Source organism: Neltuma alba, unplaced genomic scaffold (genome assembly GCF_004799145.2).
Source record: "Neltuma alba isolate B1F8T4 unplaced genomic scaffold, ASM479914v2 tig00011214_pilon, whole genome shotgun sequence".
Taxonomy (NCBI): Eukaryota; Viridiplantae; Streptophyta; class Magnoliopsida; order Fabales; family Fabaceae; genus Neltuma; species Neltuma alba.
Window position 1 is genome coordinate 603184 of NW_021635938.1, and position 17280 is coordinate 620463.

The following is a 17280-nucleotide window of genomic DNA, read 5'->3' on the forward strand; positions in this document are numbered from 1 at the left end:
TTCAAATACACTTCAGGTTTAGAGCATTAATTCAAATACACTTCAGGTTTAGAGCATTAATTCAAATTACATGTATGTGGATATTCCTTCTCTAACTTGGTGCCATGCTGATTCACCCGATTTTGTCCATGCAAAGAGATTTTGCATATAAATTCTATTTTACTTAATCTAAATGAAAACAACTATACATGCGTATATAGCAACATATATAGTATATATCAATCTTGTACAACAGCGAGTTTTGTCACCATTAGCTTGAAAGGAGCAGCATCTATAAGCTCTTTCAAATGGCTGAGGATGGAGGAGGGTTTGAGATGCTTTTCGATCTGGTCTTCCGTAGTGTTGTTTGGTTTCGTACTTTATTGTTTTCTTGGTTTTTTGTTTAGTTTCTGTCTCATGTAATTACAATAATGAAAGATGGTATTGCGAAAGTGGTCGGGTCTTACGATACAGTAAACCAAAATTTGAGTTTTTACTGAGAAAGATACCTCGTTTAGTATTTCAGAGTACCTTAACATAGTTGTCACCAATAAGATGATTCCTGTGGACCAGGGGAAAACATTTGAGGAAATTTGTCATTAATTAAGTCACTTGGTCTCAATTGCGGAGCAAATCCAAAAAAATTCTCGTTCTTTTTTAGAACAAAGAAACTCTAATATTATTCACAAATCTAACTACAATTTTCAAAATATCTCCAATGCTTACACAGCAAAAAAAAAAAACAATAAGAAATTAAATAGGCAATAATATAATATCTATATATGCATCAAGTACAGCAATATTCAGATGATGATCGAATGGTTACCATAAAATCCCCGACCATGCAACTACTAGTCTACCACCACCATTTATGTTCATGAGCCAGCAAACAACACCATATCAAGCACATCCACCGCCGCCGTCGCCGCCGCCTCCAAAACAGCCTCTTCTATCTTTCTTTTGGTGGAGTCTCGACAAGCATCATCGGCACAAGCAAGCAAAACCATTGTCATAACCAGCAAGGAAGTGAATGGCATAATAAGAAGCGAGAATATGAGACCAGAGCCATGTAATAATATTACTCAAATCACCATCTTCATCTCCCATAGCCATTTCTCTCGCCATCTTCTCCAACACAATCTGTGACCATTCAATAAAAACTGATTTTCTTAATATATGTATGTATGTATCCAAGTTACATAGTACACACACAGTTAATGTCAACACAGCGGTAAAAGAGAGACAAAAAAAAAAAAAAAAGAGCGAGTAGGCAATAAGCGTTGATCGAGTACGTCGTTCGGACGAGTGTTTCACCGCTGCAAGATCCACAGCCGCGGCCGCCGCCGTCACGTCCTTTCCTCTCTGATCTTCTTTCTTGTTAGCAGAACAAGAAACCAGTTTGGCGATCACCAAGAAACCGAATGGCACTATAAGGATCAACAATATGCCACCGCCATACTTCACAATAGAAAAACCCATTTTGATTTATGACCGCCGCTCTCTTTCTATCCCTGTTTCTTTTGGGATCTAATCAAAAACAAGAGATGGTTGAAGGGAACATTACATATATACTACCTCCGGTCCTTAATATAAGACCCTGTTTGACTTTTATTTTGGTCCTAAATATAATACCCAAATCCACTTTGTCTCTCATATTTATTCAATTTTTTTCAAGATAGTCCTTCTAATAATTATAGTTCTAAACAATATACTTGATTAGCAAGGATATTTTAGAAAAGACAACACCTATTTAAGACAAATAACTAACTCAACTTATTTCCTTAATCTCCTCAAATTAGTCAATTGGCTCTTATAATCAGGACCGGAGATAGTAGATACATATATATATATATTGCTGGTGCTCCATATCTACTTTATTTTTGTCGATGGGTCAGCGCAATCAATGACATTGATTGCTCATGCGTCCTCTAAGTTTAGAGCGGTAATTCAAATTACACTTGTATGGATATTCCTTCTCAGAGTTGGTCCCATGTTGATTCACCCGATTTTGTCTATGGACTGAGATTTTTGATATAAATCCTATTTACTTAAGCTAAATGAAAACAATTACACATGCATATACAGTAATATGGAGTGTGTGTGCGTGTGTATCATTGTCACCATCTCCGGTAAGAGTTCTGAGTTGTGGATTGCTTTAAAACCAACAGCTTATATATAGGCTTTTTATTTTTCGATCTGGGTCTTCTGTAGTTTTGTACTGTTTGGTTTCTGTCTGATGTAACGGGTTTCATGGGCCTTGGTGCCACTCTGATCACCAAAAAAGAAAAAAAACAGAGAGAGAGGAGCATGGAGAAACAAAGACAGAGAAACTTGGAGGGAATTTGTCATCATAAATTTAAGTCATTTTGTCCGTCTAGTTAAAAAAACTAATCTCTCATCATGTGAATTAAAATTTAAATTTTTGTTAACAGAGATATTCATATACATACATCCGTATGTTAAAAAAAAAAAAAAGTAAAAACAGCTGCAAATTAAACAGGCAAAATATGTGCATTGAGTTCAACAATATTCAGATGATGTAATCGATCAGCTACCATAAAATTCTTAACCACCGCAGCCTCCGCCACAGCCCACATCCGCCTCCACAACCGCCTCCGATCTATGTTTCTTCTTGGAGGAGAGCACCATCGGCACAAGCAAGCAAAGTCATTGTCATAACCAGCAAGGAAGTGAATAGCATAAGAAGCGAGAATATGAGACCAGAACAGAGCTGTGAAGAGGAATTATAATAACACTCGGATCAGCATCTTCATCTCCCGTGGCGATCCTCCAACACAGTCTATGACCATGTAATTTCTATCCTGTTTCTTTAGTGTTTGAAACAAGATATCCTTCTTGCAGGTGATAATGGTGATGATCTTCACCATACTTCCTTTGGTTCATAATATAGATAGTTTTAAAAGTGTTTTTATGATATACAAAGTAAATATATAAAGGAATTTGTCTCGATTTAAAAAAAAGTGGTTTTTAAAAGTATTTTTCCAGTAATCCAAACACCCCCTTAACGTAATTATCAAAAAAAAAAGAAGACAGTTAGCTACTATTTTATTCTTATTCATAAGTTACTTGTAAGGGAAAAAATTGTTCCCAAGTATAGGTTATTATGGATAGGATAATTAATGAGCTTTTTTCAATTTTATTCCTATTGGGTTAATAAGTGCAAAGAGAGAGATAAAATAAATAGATGTGAGATCAGCTCAAAAAAATGTGAGAAAAAATATGAAACATATTTTTAATATCCTTTCTTTAATAAAAACAAATATAAAAACATACTATGAATCTAATATATTTTTTAATTTGCGAGTTTGAATGCAATTAGTTATAAATAGGAATAAAATGGGATATATTCGTTACCATTTAATCAGTAAAGTTCAATTAATTAATGAGATTGACTGATTACTTTTTTTGACCTTACATTGATTGACGACAAGGACTTCAATTTTAAAACATTTAAATTACATTATTTTTACATGTGCGTTGACTTGGTCACATGGTGACTCAGCATCATTTGGCTCGTACGCACACCATAAATTCGATCCATATATCTTTTTCGTGTTTTAATATAAAAGTTAGTTAACTAATTTAGTTAATTAAAAAAATTTGTTAAATTAATTATTTATAATAAATTAGTATTATCTTTTCTATAATATCTTTACTAATCACACATCTTAGCTAAAACTCTTATTTGATGAAATTTTTAATATGTACAATGAATAAAAACTATTTTTTAAAAAAAAGATAAATATGAGAGATAAAGTAAATTGGAATCTTATATTTAGAATCAAATTAAAAGTTGAACTACCTCTCATATTAAGAACTGGAGGTAGTATATATATAATATTTAAAACCCATATTTGTTTGTATATATACAACGCAGTGCGTTGGCAAAAAGAAAATATATACAACACAGTACTCCGAAGTCATTATTAATGCTAATTATAAACCGTTAAATATATGATGTATAGGAATAAGTTGTCAACTTAAAATTAACAAAATAGACTACTCTAATAATGAAAAATCAATATTCTTTTGTATATTATTACCACGAAATTATAAAATGTATGATCCTGTGAATATGTTGTCTTATTTTATAACTGAACTATAGATTACTCGACTGTGAGTTATGGTATATTAATAATTGAATATAATGAAGACGAGATGAGTACATAGTTCAGACGAGTGTTTCGCCACCGCAACCTCCTCCGCTGTTGCCATCGCCGCCCAATTTCTGATTTCCCTTCTTGTTAGCACAAGAAGTACGAGAGGGAAACCAGTTTGGCAATAATCCCCAAGAAACCGAATGCTGCCACTACCATATATTTATGTGTGTGTGTGTGTGTGTAGCTCCCAATTGAAAACCCCATCATATCATTTTGGTTTTTGACGACTCTCTTCTCCTCCTATCTGTTTCTGTTGGGATCTGATCTATCAAACAACAGAAACGGAACGTTTAATATATATATATATATATAGTGGTGATCCATGTATCGTCGTCGTCAACTGTTTGATCGATCCAAATTCTTCTACATATAATCATATATATATATATATATATATATATAAATACACAGCAGAAAGCAAAAACACAACAGCAAATTATCGAGTACAACAATATTCAGATGATCGATCAATAGTTACCATAAAATTATCAACCACCGCAGCCTCCACCACATCCGCCGCCGCCACATCCGCCGCCGCCACATCCGGCTCCGCCCCCACAATCGCTTCCTTTACCTTTGTTCTGGGAGGAGTTTTGATCAGCACCGTCAGCACAAGCAAGCAAAACCAGTGGTACAATCAGCAGGGAAGTGAACACCATAAGAAGCAAGAATAGGAGACCAGAGCTGTGAAGAGGAATAATAATATTACTCAGATCAGCTTCTTCATCTCCCATAGCCATTTTTCTCGCCATCTTCTCCAAGATTCTTTGACTATTCAATGTCTCTCTTGTTTCCTTAGTCTTTGAAACAAGAGATCAATCCTTGAAGTTGACGTTATATAGCGACGACATTCACCATGTACTGAACTGTAGTTAAATCATTGACTCCTTCTCAAATTTAATTTTTTTTTCAACTTTATTCATGATAATTGAAATTGTGAATGAGAGATAAAAATATACAAAAGTTATATTTAAGCATTAATTGTAATAACTTATATTTTAATACATGTTATTCTTTTAGAAGTGACTTAGATTATGGATTGAAAGAGTACTTTTATTAGTTAGTACAATTCAATTAACTAATTAATGACAATATAATATTAATTGCCGGCTGATTACAAATTAAAGCCTTCAGGTTTAAAACTTTCAGATTATATGTGCGTTGACTTGATCCGTGGTGACTTAATTAGCATTTATAGGATTATATAGTAGACCATAAATTCAATTACTCCTTTTATAATTAGGACCGGAGGTAGTACTTAAGACAAATAACTAACTCAACTTACTTTTTTAATCTCTTTAAATTAGTCAAATAGCTCTTATAATTAGGACCGGAGGTAGTACTTAAGAAAACTCCTTATAGTACAAATTAATTATAAATCGTCAACCCATTTTTCATACTTTGTGTAATATACATAGATAGGAATAAGTTAGTAACTTAAAATAAATAGGCTAATCAAATCATGTAAAATCAATATTCTTCTGTATATCAGGAGGTCACAAAATGTATGTCCTGCGAATTAATACAATTAATCTTTTAGAGATGAGGATAGATTACACGATGATTAGTTATCGACTTATAGCATAACATAGTTGAATATAATATAGATTTGGTTGAATAATAATCTAACCTTGTTGCGCACTCAATATTATTCAAAATACCTTAAATTTCGAAAACTAATGTAAAAAAGAATAAATTAAATAATTTAAATTTAAATTGGGTATTAGATGTTGGCCAGTTCAAAAGATTGCTCGATTTTATATCAGAAAATGTTTAAAATACAAGTTTGACTTCTTATTTCAATGAATTTTAATTTTTTTTCATTTTTATATCTTTATATTATAATTTAGTTTTCGAATTTTAAGTTGGAAATTTCAAAAACTAAATTGAAATTTTTTTAAGCCACAGTCAAAATCATTTTCAGTTAAACATTTTTTCATATTCATTATACATTCTTTTTCTAACTTTCAGCATTTAAAAATTGAAGAATAAATATGACGAAAATGTTGCAGTGAAAGCGATATCATATTATTTATTTCTTATAGATGGAGTCGGAGTTAGTATTTTACAAATTTAAAGTTATGGGTCGCTTTCCCTTTTTCTTTAAATAGTAAAATTGACTTATCATATTTACAGCTGATGCATAGATAGTGTATTCTATAAATTCTACTCCTATTACACGCGCGCGCGCACACACATATATATATATATTCATATATTGATTTTCAATTGAAACATCTTGCTACATTTACATTTTACATGATGAAGAACCAAAGCTAATTGTAATTTACAGTTTTTTTTTTAAAAATATATGTGCCCATTTATGAATACAGAAGCAAAACCATGTAAGATAATACAGTGACCAAGTGAAAAGTGCTCAAACCTTTATTCAGCCAAAAAAATAGCTAATCAGTTCGTGTTCATCATTAAATATCTCTCCAGACAAATTTCAATCTTCTGGAATTGTTCTTAGTAGTTCCTATACAAAACACAAAACCCCTCATCAGTAGTACCACAAATGATATCACACAAGTGCATCGGAGAAACTAAAACGAAGATTTAATACCTCAGAAGATTTGACAATTCTTTCCCACTTAGGATCATGCTTTGCTGTATTACTGGCAATTCGAAGAGGGGCTGGAATTTTAGTAGTAACATTAATTGAGGAAATGGTAGGTAAGGTTCGCCTGAGCCAAGACTCTGATGGAGCTTTTGGTGAAGGAAGAGAAAGAGGAAGCCTCAAATTGTTTGTTTCTTGATTGTCTGGTCTCTTTTGACATTGATTTTCTGGGTCAGTTTTTCCATTATTGATCCCTTTCAAGCATTCCTGATCAGTTGAATGAGCAGCAAGTAGGCTCCTTAAATCATCGCCGGCCAATCTTGACCTTCTCCATGGTGCAGGATTCTGAATTGGACCATCAAAGTTCTCCTGATTGCTGATCACTGAATTATCTGATAGTGTTTTCTTGCATTGAGCCACTTTTGGACTTGAAACCCATAAATTCTTACCCAAGTCGATTTCGTGTTCTAATGGCTTTGTCAGACAACAGGGAAAAGGCAAATCAAGAGATTCTGAACTTCTAGGCACAATTGAAGGTTTCTTACATTTGCCACTATCTTGGATTGCAGTTTCAAAAGGATCCAATGTGTGATTGGTTTGACCCTTCATTTCAGAAGAAGATGAATTTGAATGTGACTTGACTTTATGCACAGAATCTATATACAGAGTTTTCTCAACCACCGGGCTTGTACGGCCAAGATCACCTTGAATACTCTCACAGGCTGATAATCTGCTGACACCTCTTCTTTGTCGATCAATGCCATTTTTTGCTCTTTCTTCTCTAAAGCCAAATTGGGAATATACTGATTTATTCTCCCTGTGAGAAGTTCTAGCATGCTGCAATGTTCACAGGTAAACAATAGATAATAATAACTCTACATGAAGCCATGACAAAAGACAGAGACAAGCAGGTTGAGACAAATTAGTACCTCTTTTCTAGCTCCATTATGAGTAGTGCTTGACTTGGCCGGCATCCCATAAGCTGCAGAACTTAGCACCCTGCCCTCCATTCTCAACTCAGGTAATGGATTCAAAAAGCAGAGTCGAGGAAATAGCCCACAAACTTTGGTTGCGTTGGTTTCAGATCCATCACTTTCATTGTCATCTTCATCCTCACTTTCTCCCTCACCAATATCTTGAGCATGTTGTGACAGAACAATTTGCCTAAGCGGACTGTACCTTTGTCTGCTTAGTAGTACTACTTCCTTAACCTGTCGTGGTTCTTCTTGCTCAACCGGTGGCTTCCTCGAGGCATATTGAGGTGATCCAGAAGCAATTGCCTTTGCTGCAGGCAAGAACCGACCAATCATGAAGTTACGTGCCTGTTGATCACTGGAGAAGCTTCCAAATGGCTGTGTTTCTTGATCATCCAACCCACTCAAGCCACTTGCACTGCAGTTCATGAGGAATGATTCAGTTGTGGAAAGTTTATCAATTGCATCTTGATAGGCCTCATCTCCATTATCTGAATCAGAACTATCCGTTTCCTGCAAAGCCTCTCTTAGAATCTTCAGTTTCGTTGCACTCTTAGAAATAGCACTTCCTTTAGAAACTTGACCAGAAGCTTGATGTTCAACTGAAGCCCTCCCAGGAGGAAGATTTGGAGTAAGAGGAGGCTGTTCGATATCAAGTTTTGGCAATTTTCCTTCATTTTTGGGTCTCCCAGGAGTCTGTTCCCATGTGAAAGGAACAGCTCCAGGATGGCTCACTGGACCTGATTTCAAATCTGATTTGTAAGCAGGAAGAGGAGGTAATCTGATCGATGAATTGCTTCTGTTTCTGCTTTTCTTTTCAGTTTCAGAGGCCGCCTTTGGTGAGAACCGCCTCACTGATAAAAGTGGTTGATTAAAATCTAACTGCTTTTCTTCCATTAGACTTCTCTGATATCATGCAAAACACCACAGTCAAATCAAATTGAAACTCAAATGAACTGAAGAGTGGAAAGAAAAATCAAATATAACATGGTAAGTTCCAGTTCTTTATCTGTTGATGCGTATAATATGGAACTGAACTAATGAAAGAAGGATCTTCTAAACTGCTCAAAACTCAAAAGGATTTTGTTATATTTTGGCTTCGTCCACCCTACTCACTAAAGCACATAATTAGACTTCATGTAGAATTGAAAATGGGATATATGAATCTATCATAAAGCAGAGTCCTTTAAGTCGGTTGATTATCTTGTGGACTAGCAATTTGTGAGAGAGTTAATGAAACAGAGACCAAATAACTATTTGGCTAATGAGAGATGAGCTCAGTGTTTTGAATTGCGCGCATATCATCAAATATCAAGAGTAGAGGTATGAAAGACAGAAGATATACCCCATGAAGAAACCAGTTCAATATGTTAATCCCCAGGTTTATCGTACCTTACAGTCAAATAAATCAGCCGACATAACGAAGAAAAAACAAAACACATAAAAAGAATACGGAAAATTTCATCGTAGGATTCATTTGACAAGAAAACAGAGCAAGAAGTATTCGGCGCGAGGCATAGGAATAAAGAAACAAGCAAGCCCGATCGTACCAGTCATTGGCATTTACAAGAGCAAAGAATCACCAACACACAGATAGAAGCTGGTGAAAATGTAGCGACCCACTAAATTTCTTGCTAAGGAAAAGCCAGAAAGCAGAGGCAAATAATCTGATGGGAAAGAAGAGAAAGAAGAGAGTCCACAATGAGAGAAAGAAAGCCATGTTGGGGTTTAAAAGGGCAAACAAATCTGTAGCTACGCGATTTATTGTGCGGTTTGAGAGGCAATTCCTTGTAGTAGTGTTAAATTTTTGAAAAGACAGTGAATTTAATAAGAGAGGCTGTGCTCAAAATGAACTTTTGGGGGATTACACTGATGGGGTGGGCCATTGTGTGTGGGATCTTGTGAAGAGGTGGGAGAGAGAGGGGAACACAGCTCTATGCCGTTACACAGAAATTAATAATGTGAAAGTAAGGCTAAGGCAGAGTGTCTCTGTCACAAAGGAAATTTAAAAATACAGCAGAGCCTTCTCTTGTGGAATGAGCATCATGACTCCAGAAGCCTACAACGTGGTTGCTTTGGAACTAAAGAAAATAGAGGGCTTGGTTTCAAGGACCTACACAAACTCAGAACATGGCTTTTATTCTGAAATTATGCCTTCTGAATGCGAACGTGCTGTCTCCAATTTAAATACAAGAGCTAGTTTAGTTTATAGCACTACAAATTAATTTTTATATTTAGAACCAAGATCGTATTTACAACGCACACAAGTCTATTGTTGAAGGTAGTCAGCCTTTTGCCCTTTTATTTTGTTTCAGTACTCAAGCTTAGACTTGCTTTTGTTATTAGGAAAGAACAGAATAATCAATAGGGGTTGATTCTAACGGAAAGGGTTGGTTCTTACAACATAGAAATCAAGATTTGAATTCCTACTAGAAAAAGTGTCTATATTTAGTGTCTAACAATGTTTTGAATAAGATAGCCTCTAATAAAAGAACATATATGCTTTAGCAAAAAAAAAAGAAGAAGAAAGGAATAAATGTGAAACCTGGATGAATATGAATATTGGGTTTGCTTCTTCTTGCCTCTATCCAAAAGTGGTCCTCATTCCTTCATTTTCCTCCCAACTGGGTTTGGTTAGCACCTTTCATGAAATTTTGTTTGGGTCGAATTATTCTCTTTCTCTTCTTTGTCTTTTTTTTGGGGAGTGGGGGGACCTTGGAGCCGAATTATTCAAAGTTTACTTTACATTTATTTCAGATATGATATTGCATTGAAGTTTGGATAGTGACAAATGATTCTAATGGCTTTCGGCTTAGTTGCATATCAACTATACGCTTTTTAATAAGCAGCTTAGGTTCAAGATTCCTCTGTTTAATCATTTTAAAGTTTGAATATGGATATATATATATATATATATGTATATATATTTAAATAGAACAATATTCACTGTATCACGTGATTATTGATATTGATTAACTTTAGTAATTAGTAATAAAAAGTTAATAATGTCATGCAAAATATGCTAACATGTTTTGGATTACTTTAAAATAATTGTTTACAAAAAATTCATTTTTATTATGATTTGACGTGAATATTGAATATTAGTCTAAGAAATATGTTTATTTGAAAAATGAGTAAATAACCTTAGAGGTTCAAGAATTGACTAGGTGGGGCTCTTGTCGTGAACAAAGTTTAAAAATTAAGTTTTAAAAATATTAAATTGTGCAAAATTATTTTCTGTCAAAAGCAAGTATAGGGTTCTACTCCACACAATTAACAGACATTTGCTCCATTTTTTCTTAAAAAATGTTTTAAAAAGGAAAAAAAACATATATTATGAGAAAATTCATAAAATAATTATATAATGAATCAGTGAATTGTTTAAATTGACGCGGTAGAAACGGTCTGACTGCAGAGCATAAAATTTTTTACTGTGTAGGTACTTCTCTAGTCCTATTTATAAAGCAGAAAAAGAAGATATTTTTTTTGTCTTATTTATAGAACACTAAAAAAAATTTGTATGAATGTACTATTTTACCCTTCATTTACTATTGTGCTTATTTTGTTTACATGAGATATAATGTATATTAAATAGAGATAAATTTGGAAAGTTATTAAAATTTAAATAAGAATTAATAAAGTTTAAAAAAAAATTTAGTTTATATAAAACATGTTGAAAATAATTTATAAATAGGATTAGAAAAGTAATCACTAATACAAGCCAATAGTTCATTTCCCCAGAGACGACAATAAACTTTCCATAGTCAAACGCGTGATAATAAAAGGCCAGGCTGTTACATTGTGCAAAGAACTAGCGCGCAATAAATTTAAAAAAGACAAAATTATTTCCTATCCCATAATGTCAATTCTGATTATTCATCAACCCCCTGCACCAGTACTAATTTCTTCATGTCCTATTTCTTCTTTGGCCTTTACTCTATCTTTTCTTTTTTTTTTTTGGTTCTCTTCTCATTCAAATATATATTTTCATTTTTTTGCTAGGGTAAAATTTTTTTTTTCCCCTAAAATATATGTATCCTCCTATTGCTGTTAGATGCCAAAGGTAGACATCTCTTTCAGCGAAGATTTGAACATTGGTTCACCATATTGTGAGAGACTAACCCTTTCTGTTAGACTTAATATCTGTTATTTAGGGTAAAACTTAATCTTACATTTATATCGAAGGCAAAAACAAAACAAAAATCTGACACTTTTATCAAATCGAACTTCATCTTGGAGCATGTAGTCATTATTTATTTGGGCTTGGTTTGATTTGGGTCGATGCCGCTTTATGGGCCTGCTTTGTTATTTCAATTTGGGTGTGTTGTTGGTCATAAAAGAAGTTTGGGCGTAAGCAGCAAAATCATTTGTATTTTATAATTTGCGATGTTGTAGTTCTTCTCATATTCATGCTCCCCAAAAAAATATATTTACATTTTTTATATATGTACCTGTTAAAGATTCTGGTAATTGATAATAAAAATATATTTTTCGAGACATATCTCATGCATATTTAATATTTTTTCATAGAAAGTTTGAAATCACAATCTCACAGTTAATAAAGCGTTAAAAGGGATATAAACCGCTATTTTCCTTACCTTTTTCATAAAAAAGTTATTTAAAATAAAAGTTTGAAAATGAAAGATAATATTAATAAAACAATTCCAACGTTGAAAAGGCATTGTGCATGGAAATGATTCCGAAACAAAGTCAAAGGCATGTATAGAATTCTCTTTATAGGCAAAATTATTGGAAGAATCTCCCACCTTTCTTTTGCTCATCCAAAGCAACAAAATCAACTTGACTATAATAATTTGTACGAGCAAATTAATATGTTCACGAATCATAGCTTTTCCTCTATTTTGTATGTTTGTGCCTGTCAAATTTTTCCATAATAATTTATTATATTTATGCCCCATCTTTAATTTTGATTTTCTTCTTATGCCCCATCTTTGTTAAATTAACTTAATGTGAATCATGTTTAATTATTTTGTCGAAAATAATATATAGTATACAGTTACGAATGAATGGGATCAACTGTCTTTCTTTTTTTATTGGGAAAAAAAAAGTTGTCTTTGTTCTGCTGTTCTTTCTTTCGCATCCTAATACAAAATTAACTCCACAAATTTTAGATACACACGCAAACACACACATAATTAACATGAATTATATATAGATAACTATATCGTTGTTGTCAAAACTTTCAATTGGAAGCGTATGATTATGGATATCAAATAAGTTTGTGATTATTCAATTGAATTTATACATGTATTAATTAGTCTAGCTATTAGTTATAAATTCGTCCAGTTCATATATTTTAATCATGGTTCTTTATATAAATAAAAAAAATACAAAGACTACACTTGAGCGTAATTTAAGGTTTTCTATTTGGTCCCATTATGGCTTAATAATGTCAAATTATTATAATAAATTAATAATTAATAATTTTAATGTATCGAAAATGAAATGCAGATGCTTGATACAGATGTCATATATTTTGTTTTTCCCAGAGTAATGGATACGCAATATACACAAGTGTCTCAACAAACATTAAAACAAAATCCAAAAAAAAGAGTAGAAACTCTTTAATACTACTTCCGATCCTTAATATAAGATCCTGTTTGATTTTTATTTTGATCCTAAATATAAAACATCAATCCATTTTGTTTCTCATATTTATCCACTTTTTCTAAGGTAGTTCTTCTAATAATGGTAGTTCTAGATAGTATGCTTGATTAGTAAGAATATTTTAGGAAAAACAACACCTATTTATTACAAATAACTAACTTAACTAAGTTCCTTAATCTTTCTAAATTAGTCAACTGGGTTTTATAATTAGGACCGTAGGTAGTATAATTTTTGTACACCAGCTTTCAAGCCTTTATCATATAAAGTAAACCAAAGGTTCAATTAATAATTGAATTAGAATAATATGTATAGCTTGAGCAGCCTAGATAATGTCTACATCAAGTCATCATGTTCATGCTAGCTAGGCGTGGAATATTTGATTACTAGATTTTTAAGCATATGCTCATTATATTCTTTATCAAGTGTGCTCATAAAGATTATATATATACAAGTCTATAAATACATGATGTATAATATTCCATTTTAATGAGAGCATTAATTAAGAAATGAAGGTGTAGACTGAAAGCTTTGGGATGACCTCGTTTTGAGGCAAAAGAAGACCAAAGTATTTGAATAGAGTGACGTGCTAATTTAAAAAGGACAAATTATTAAATTATGAACTCAGCATAGATGTATTATTAAATGCGTGAATTTGAATGCTAGTTTATTTGACTTAATGGACAAATTATTATTTTATGTATAAATTTGTATATGACTTCATCTGTATATATTATGCTTAACTTGTCAAACCCTAAAATGACAGCGATAGCTTACCTAATCCTTTGATGGGTTCGTCTGAATCTCATTTCTTTGCAGTCAAAATCCCAGAATTTTAAACAGCATTACTACTATTTAACACTTCTCTATAAGTTATTTCTACAAAAAAAAAATTGTTCATAATACAAGTTACTTAAAAAGTAATTAATCTCGAGCCAAAAAAATAATAAGTAATTCAATAATTTTGTATAATATGACTCATTATATTTTTATCTCTCCTTCACACATAATTTTGTTTTGTTGTAATTGTTTTTGACCAAAAGTATATTATGTTGCGTGATTGGCTTAGGGTGAGTGAAGGGACAAAAATTAGTCAAAACGTCGGCACAAAATTATCCATAGGTTGCCACGTGTTGTTTCTAGAAGACAAACTAGAGAGATTAATGTCCTAATTAAAACTTAATTAAACAAATTATTCCAATGCAGAGTGTGAAATGAAAGTGGACAAGTAACTTCATTGTTTTCATATCATGACTAGTTATCTTTGTCTTTATGGAAAAGAATCTTTGATAATGATACACTAATTTGCCATAAGCATAAGTTTGGCCAGAGGTTTAAAGAAAGATAAATGAAGAAAACTTACCCTAATTTTGGTTTAAAACGCTACCGTAAGCGTCCTTTTTAAGAGAAAAACCCTTGATTTCTAGAACCTGTTTGGTCAAAACGCTATATGAATTTAAAATATTTTCATATTACGATGTAATTTATAGTATTCTTCTGGGTATATTTATAGGAGGAGAGAAAGTATTTATTTTAGTCATATTTATAAGTTACATTATTAAATTTCTAATATAAACATAGAATTATACTCTTCATTTATTGTCCATAAAAACAAACCACTAGAGTATACAGTGTATATTTGATGGTGTCTCTGAGTGATGATGGCCAGGTGGTTCAAAATGAATATTACTATTCGATGGGGTTTGCCTTGATTTTAAATCTAAAAATTCAATCAACTTTGTTTTGTAAATTTATACTTTTTGAACAATCCTATTAACTATACATGCTAAAGTGAGTTTTTATCAATGAATAATTTATAATATAAAGAATTGTTAAAATAATAGTATCTTAAAAAAATTAACACACATTTATCACGAATTAAGAATAATTGAGTTAATTTCTTTCATATCAGTGAATTAATTATCTCTTATATTTTGAATTGAGTATTACTAAAAGTAGTTCTGAATTTGAGTATTGATACTTTTCATGTATAAAATCGTAAAAAATTACACATCAGGTCTTTCTGGTCAGCAAGATTTTTAAATAAGAAATTTTCAGTGATTTTCCCTTTCAAGCTTTTGACTCGCACGAAAAAAGCTGGGGGACAGTAAACCAATTTATTTGATTGGTTCGCAATATTATAATTGCAAATTAAAATATTAATTTATTAATTGGCAAAGTCAAAATCAACATGTTCGATTTTTGAAAAAAGGATGAAAAAATAAAAGCTAATTGACTCCTTTTGACTTTGTGTTGCTTTCGAATATTTTCCCTCCCAAAAGTAAATATCATGGCATTATGTTCAATAATTTCATATTCAAATTATTATCACTAAGCCCTACTTGTTTCATTGGAAAATCCCAATCGCTATCATCTCTTAAGATATTATTTGTTTCTCATTCTATCCCATCATCATTTTTTTTTTAGTTCTATTATTGCTGCAAAAGTTTCTACATCATGACCACATGGTTTGGTACAATTATAACATATTAATCTAAAAAATATATTTATGTATTCAACGTAGTATTTTGAAAAATTCAAATCAAATAGTCAAATTTTATGTTGAATTCTAAAATATCATTGTCAACTTACTGTGGTTTCATCTCTTTTTCTTGGTGTGCTAGTGGAAGAAAAAGCATATTCGTCGCAATTTTATTCTTCTTTGTATCCAAGAATTTTCCATCCTTTTCAAACTAAGCAACTTGAATCTATGTCTCCGTTTCAAGCTATATTATTTTTTACTTTATTTTAAAAATCGATGGTTCTGTTCATAATCTAATTGTATGAATTGCTATATTTTCCCGGTATTTTTATTTTCTGGATACACATATAATAGTGTCATACTGAATTTTTTCCCACCAGAAATAAAAGAAATTGAATTGCGATTGGATCTTCAACATTAAATTTGAGTGTACGATGTTTCGTCATGTTACGCTGAATGTGATATTTTAATTTTTCTTTTTATAAGTTGTGATATACTTTTTCGGTCTTAAATATAAAATCTTTATATGTATTAGTATAATGATTTTATAATTAGCATCGGAGGAGTAATATTATTAAGTACTCTTATAGAATACTACTCGACTTTGGTGAATAAATTTATCATTACATGAAATAATATTCGTTACATACACAAAATCACAATACATAAATCTTGTAAGATTTTCGATAACCATTTAATAAAATATTATTCAATATCTAACGATTAATTGTTTTTATAACGAAGAGTTGAAATATAACGTTATTGAATATATAAAATCATCAATCCGTTTTTTGGCCTGAAAAATCTTTAATACATTAAATTATGCACAATCCTGGGATTAGAGAGAGCTGATTAAAAATAAGATTAATATTATTGTTGATCCTTACAATTTGATAGAATTTTGATTCTTATCATGCAGTCTTAAATTATTATTTGAAATTGCAATTTGACCACACAAAAAAAAGAAATTACAATATCTATAATCAAAATTCAATGAAACAGAAAATACTAACAGTAACATTAACCCTTAAAAATAACATTAAATATCATCTTGATGGTTATTAACATGTAAACTTGTTAACTCACACAAGACACACACACACACATGCATATTGAAATTAAAGAAATCATATTCAAATATTATTTTTTATTCTAATTATAAGATCTCATTTATATATTATAAATAAGGTCTTATAATTAGAACCGGTAGTATAATTTTTTAATATAGAATAAGAAAGATTGGATCTCAAAAAAATTATATATTTTTTTAACAATTTTATCTTACAAGAGAAAACAGTCACGGATGATCGATGAATTGGAAACATGAGAAGCAAAGCAACTTGACCTAATTAATTCCCCACGTGCATGGCAGCTCGATCCGTGGTATGAGCTGTGAACTGGCTCGAGCCCATTGACCAGATGGGGCCCACCAAGATTGTACCAACCAGCAACCCAAAAAAAAAAAAAAACAACCATGAA

At 31.8% G+C, this 17280-nt stretch overlaps 1 protein-coding gene and 1 long non-coding RNA gene across 3 annotated transcripts; both read right to left on the bottom strand.

Moving 5' to 3' along the window:
- Positions 1-4011: 4011 nt before the first annotated feature.
- Positions 4012-4964, bottom strand: LOC114762376 (uncharacterized). The gene is made up of 2 exons (XR_003742243.1): positions 4639-4964; positions 4012-4523 (listed from the first exon to the last, which is right to left on the bottom strand). It is a non-coding gene; the product is annotated as an uncharacterized LOC114762376 (long non-coding RNA).
- A 1393-nt stretch (positions 4965-6357) lies between these two features.
- LOC114762374 (uncharacterized) lies at positions 6358-9778 on the bottom strand. Of its 2 annotated transcripts, XM_028951846.1 has the most exons (4): positions 9245-9776; positions 7650-8600; positions 6727-7557; positions 6358-6639 (listed from the first exon to the last, which is right to left on the bottom strand). In XM_028951846.1, exons 2-4 carry the CDS (start codon positions 8589-8591, stop codon positions 6610-6612), a joined length of 1803 nt encoding a protein of 600 aa, XP_028807679.1. In that variant the 5' UTR covers positions 8592-8600; positions 9245-9776; the 3' UTR covers positions 6358-6609. The 2 variants fall into 2 exon arrangements, with proteins under 2 accessions (XP_028807679.1, XP_028807678.1); XM_028951845.1 differs by lacking the exon at positions 6358-6639 and having other exon boundaries at positions 6646-7557; positions 9245-9778.
- Between the last annotated feature and the right edge of the window lie 7502 nt (positions 9779-17280).

What these genes read in the sequence shown, in the direction of transcription:
- LOC114762374 (XM_028951845.1), bottom strand. Translation starts at nt 8,591, where the DNA reads ATGGAAGAAAAGCAGTTAGATTTTAATCAACCACTTTTATCAGTGAGG. An exon ending in ATAATGGAGCTAGAAAAGAG is followed by an intron (nt 7,558 to 7,649) that starts GTACTAATTTGT and finishes TGAACATTGCAG; the next exon opens with CATGCTAGAACTTCTCACAG.